The 4,707-nt window shown below is 40.8% G+C and overlaps 1 protein-coding gene across 1 annotated transcript; it reads left to right on the top strand.

Moving 5' to 3' along the window:
- Positions 1-502: 502 nt before the first annotated feature.
- On the top strand, positions 503-3,977 carry LOC140131317 (vomeronasal type-2 receptor 26-like). The gene is made up of 3 exons (XM_072150887.1): positions 503-514; positions 590-713; positions 3,070-3,977. Exons 1-3 carry the CDS (start codon positions 503-505, stop codon positions 3,975-3,977), a joined length of 1,044 nt encoding a protein of 347 aa, XP_072006988.1.
- Positions 3,978-4,707: the final 730 nt, after the last annotated feature.

The raw sequence follows: 4,707 nt of genomic DNA on the forward strand, positions 1-4,707 counted from the left end.
TAGTGTTCTACATTTTACCACATTCGGTTTATTTTTCCATCTTTCCGGTGCATTGCATGGGATATTATTGGTTAAATAGTGTAATATAAATGGTGTAACTAAAAAGTACAATTTGTTCGGCAAATAACAAGCCCTCAGAACTTAATAAAACTTTTTATTAAATAAATAAAATGAGGTTTTTGTTATAAAAGTGGCTTAGAGGTTTCAAAACTGCCAAATCTTGAGTAAGGTAGTCCTGATGAGGGACAGCACAGGGAGAGGCCACTCACTGGGATTAATGATAAGTATCGGAATTACTGGTGAACCCCATGACTGCTAGTAGTAGCACAATGAGAAGTGGGAGTTGGGAACTGCAGTTTGGTTGGTTCCTAAACTGCTACAAAAACAGACAATGCATAAAATACACTACATAGAGAGAATATTGGGGGATACAATATAAAATAATATATAGTAAACCACGGCGGCCATGTACTTCCCGTACCACTAGTGCTACACATCCCACATGCTCTTCCAGGTAAGTTGTCAGCAGTGGATGTAGGTCGCTTTAGAGTTTTCATTCTTTTCATGGTTTTTTCGTCTATTACTACAGATGCCAAGTTCTCGGTGTAATGACAAGTGTTCTCCAGGATTCAAGAAGATTTCTAATGGAGGATACTATATCTGCTGCTATACCTGTGTCCCTTGTTCTGAAGGGGAAATATCTTATACACCAGGTAATGATGTCACATATGGAGTCACTTGTCCGTGCAACAAAAAATTATATTGGTCGCCCAATACGGGCTCCACACACCCAAATAGACAAACACGTAAAGAAAATAGAAAACATTTTGAGGGCCACCGCCTCTCCATACACTTAAAAAACTTTCATACACACACACTGCTATGGCTGGTTGGGGTAGCACTTGCAATTGCTTACTGTCAGCATTATTACATAATCTAGGGTGTCTTATACTATAGCATTCCCCTATAGAGGTATTTTTATCATGGTATCCCACTGTTCACTCAAGGGGTTTTCTAACGAAAGAAAATGCTCAAACCTCAATCCTCTAGTGATCTTTAAACAATAAAGATCTTTTTAACCCCTTACTTTCACTCCCTAGGCTGCTCATGCAAAATCCCAGGTTGTGAGCGGGGAAGACTCTCTAAGCAGACACATTGGGGCAGATTTACTTACCCGGTCCACTCGCGATCCAGCGGCGCGTTCTGTGTGGTGGATTCGGGTCCGGCCGGGATTCACTAAGGCAGTTCTTCCGACGTCCACCAGGTGGCGCTGCTGCACTGAAGTTCCCCGGAAAGCACTGATCTTCACCAAGCCGGACCGAGTGAAGGTAAGCGCGAGTCCCGCAACACTTTTTTTTTTTAAATTGTGGCGGTTTTTCCGAATCTGTTGGGTTTTTGTTTGGCCATGCCCCCCGATTTCCGTCGTGTGCATGCCAGCGTCGATGCGCCACAATCCGATCGCATGCGCCAAAATCCCGAGGCAATACAGGGAAAATCATCGCAAATCGGAAATATTTGGGTAACACGTCGGGAAAACGCGAATCGGGCCCTTAGTAAATGACCCCCATTATTATCTATCTAATTCTGTGGGGTGATAATGTGGTTACATTATCAGGGTACAGGTTTATATACACTTTCATTTAGCTTTTGATTGTACTAACACACTGACACATAGAAAGAGAGATGAGAGAGAAGAGAGATGCATGAGATGCAGCGGCGTAACTTGAAGCTGATGGGCCCCGGACCAAAGTCTGTGCAAGGCCCCTGACTATAATGTATGGTTTATTATAATGCAGTCCATATCCTGCAAACTACAGCAAGGTAATTCTTATTAAGATCTTGAACTACTTTCGTAATATCCCGCTTTTAATTCCCAAATCCATGTTAGCTAATTTACATTGGCTGCTCATTTCCTTTATGTGGAAAGGACAGAGAATGAGGGTCTCCTTGAAAGTTCCCACACCTCCTGCAGGGGCTTATCATTATGATGAAATTGCAGACCAAGCCCAGTCATGGTTGTTCGAGAATGTTGAAAAATATCTAATGGGTCTCCAGTCCATTCTCTCCATATTAGGGGCAAGCAGGTTGTTCCTCTCAACACTTTTGTCCCCTCCCACAATTAAAGCCATTCTCCATGTCTGGACACATCTTCTGCCCTTATGTTTGAAACAAATCCCACTCTCAGCTATCTCCTTACTCATTCCCCACATAGATTTTCGTCTATGGAGCTGAAACGGCATTGAGTCTTTATGTATGAAGGATCAGTGCCTAAATCTTTTACAGACCAAGCAGAAATGAGATGTTTATAAATATCTTCAGCTCCGGGACCTTTTATCCAAGGTTAATTTTCCTATAAGCATCGAGTGATCAACTTATGCATCCCACTTCTTCTTCCCTCCTAAAAGAAGGGGATATGAGCAGCTTATTCAGCATTGACTAGCCTCCCCTCATCTGCTGCTTTTAACAATATAAAGGCAAATGAGAAACCCTGGTGAGTGGCCCTGGCGACAAGTGCCAAATCTTCCAGATGCATGAACCATATGAAAATGGCGAAAGATAGAAAAGATACACCCTGCCGCCTCTCGTACATGCCGGAGATGTCAAGATGGTGGTCCTTCAGAGCCCTAACCAGCTTCTGGAGTGAGATATTTTCCTTACATGTAACAGATTCTTCCAAGAATCATTCATTCTACTATTGTTGTTGTATAATGTTGATAAAAAGTCAATAAAACAAGTTTTTTGAAAAGCTGCTTTGCTAAACATACTGTATCTGGGGACATCATGGTAAGGGGACAGGTAAGGAAGGATGCTCCTATATATGAACTCAACATAGATTTTTCCCAAGGTGATTGAAGAGAAGAGATACATAGAAAGGGACATATTGTAGTGAATTCCAGAGACTTGTGTCCCATTGTTCAAAATCAACCAAAGTCTTTATTTTAGCCAGGAAATATACCGTATGCCCCAATAAAATACTACAATATATTCTTATTTCATGTAGGCTAAGGCAATATAGCAGCAACCAAATGATATATATTAATATTTATATATGTGTTTAATGACTTGTAGACAGTGACACCTGCCATCCATGTCCTGCAGATGCGTGGCCTGACGAGAAGAAAGTGAGGTGCATTCCCAAGACCTACGAGTTTCTATCCTATGAGGAGGACACTTTGGTTTATATCTTTTTAGCACTTACTTTATTTATTTCTGTATTGACATTGTTATTATTAATAACTTTCATTTATTTATGGGACACTCCAATTGTTAAAGCCAATAACCGGACTGTGAGCTTCATCCTCCTGGTCTCCATCTTGCTGAGCTTCCTCTGTGTCTTCTTCTTCCTTGGTCGCCCAGTGGACATAACGTGCTTACTGAGACAAGTATCATTTGGGATCTTCTTTACTATTGGTGTCTCTTGTGTTTTGGCCAAGACTATCACAGTCTGCGTTGCCTTCAAAGCCACCAAACCTGGAAGTTCCTGGAAGAAGTTTGTCTCATTTAAAGTCTCTAATTCTGTGGTCCTGGTGTGTTCTTCTGTACAAGTTCTTATTTGTGTTATTTGGCTGTCGGTGTCTCCTCCTTATGTAGAGTATAACCATCACACGTATCCTGGGAAGATCATCATTCAGTGTAATGAGGGGTCAGATATCTGCTTCTACTCCATGTTGGGTTATATGGGGCTCCTGGCAGCTGTGAGCTTTGTTCTGGCTTTCATGGTGAGGACATTACCGGACAGTTTTAATGAGGCCAAGTACATCACCTTCAGCATGCTGCTGTTCTGCAGTGTCTGGATCGCCATGATCCCGGCTTATCTGAGCACCAGAGGGAAATACATGGTGGCTGTGGAGGTATTCGCCATCCTGACCTCATGTGCCGGAGTTCTGGGATGTATATTTTTCCCTAAACTTTATATTCTGCTTCTAAAACCAGAACTGAACTCAAGAAACATCATTCTGGAGAAAAATAATTTATAAATAGCTGATAAAAATATTAAAATAGGATAATTTGGAGATTTTAAACCACAAGAGGACAAACCCAATTTCTGTTTAAAAATCCTTCCTTTTGGTCTACAGAGATGCAGTGTATGAAGGCTTAGTTTCTGATAACACATTTCCAGTTTCATTGAGAATACAATCATGGTTTTGTAGTTTTTGAAGTATGAGAGTACAATTATACTTTTGTTTAGTCTTAAAACTGTTAGAATATTTATAGACATGTCTTTGTGTAGCCCTTCTCTGACAGCCATAATGTATGCAGAGCCGTGTAGGGTGTCATTTTGTTCAGTTAATTCATTATGAAAATCTTTTTTAGCAAAGAAATGGCAAATTATTACAGATTCTGAAAAATATTTAACTACATTCCCTCTATATTATTCACTAATCTATAAAAACACTGGTACCCAGAAATGTCTACAACCATAAATCTTTAGCAATGCCACCCGGCAAAAACAATCAGACCCTTACTTCTCACAAAACAAGGTGATTTTCCAGCAGATTGAGCATCTAGTGTCATCTTACAATGGCAGCTGGTTCGGCTTCCACAGGAATAAGCTAGGCTCCCTACTGAATTACTGAGAGAACAGCAAATGGTCACTTATCATATACTGAGTCATTCACAACCTTCTATTCTAATGTTATAATGGCCCCTGGGGCTTTACCGGACTTGTAATCTAATAATTAATACCTAACACTGGCACATGGCGTC

Source organism: Engystomops pustulosus, chromosome 1 (assembly GCF_040894005.1).
Source record: "Engystomops pustulosus chromosome 1, aEngPut4.maternal, whole genome shotgun sequence".
Classification (NCBI taxonomy): domain Eukaryota; kingdom Metazoa; phylum Chordata; class Amphibia; order Anura; family Leptodactylidae; genus Engystomops; species Engystomops pustulosus.

Bases quoted from the DNA above. Each gene is read 5' to 3' on its own strand.
- LOC140131317 (XM_072150887.1), top strand. The intron at 714-3,069 runs GTAATGATGTCA...AATGACTTGTAG, and splicing joins GGAAATATCTTATACACCAG to ACAGTGACACCTGCCATCCA.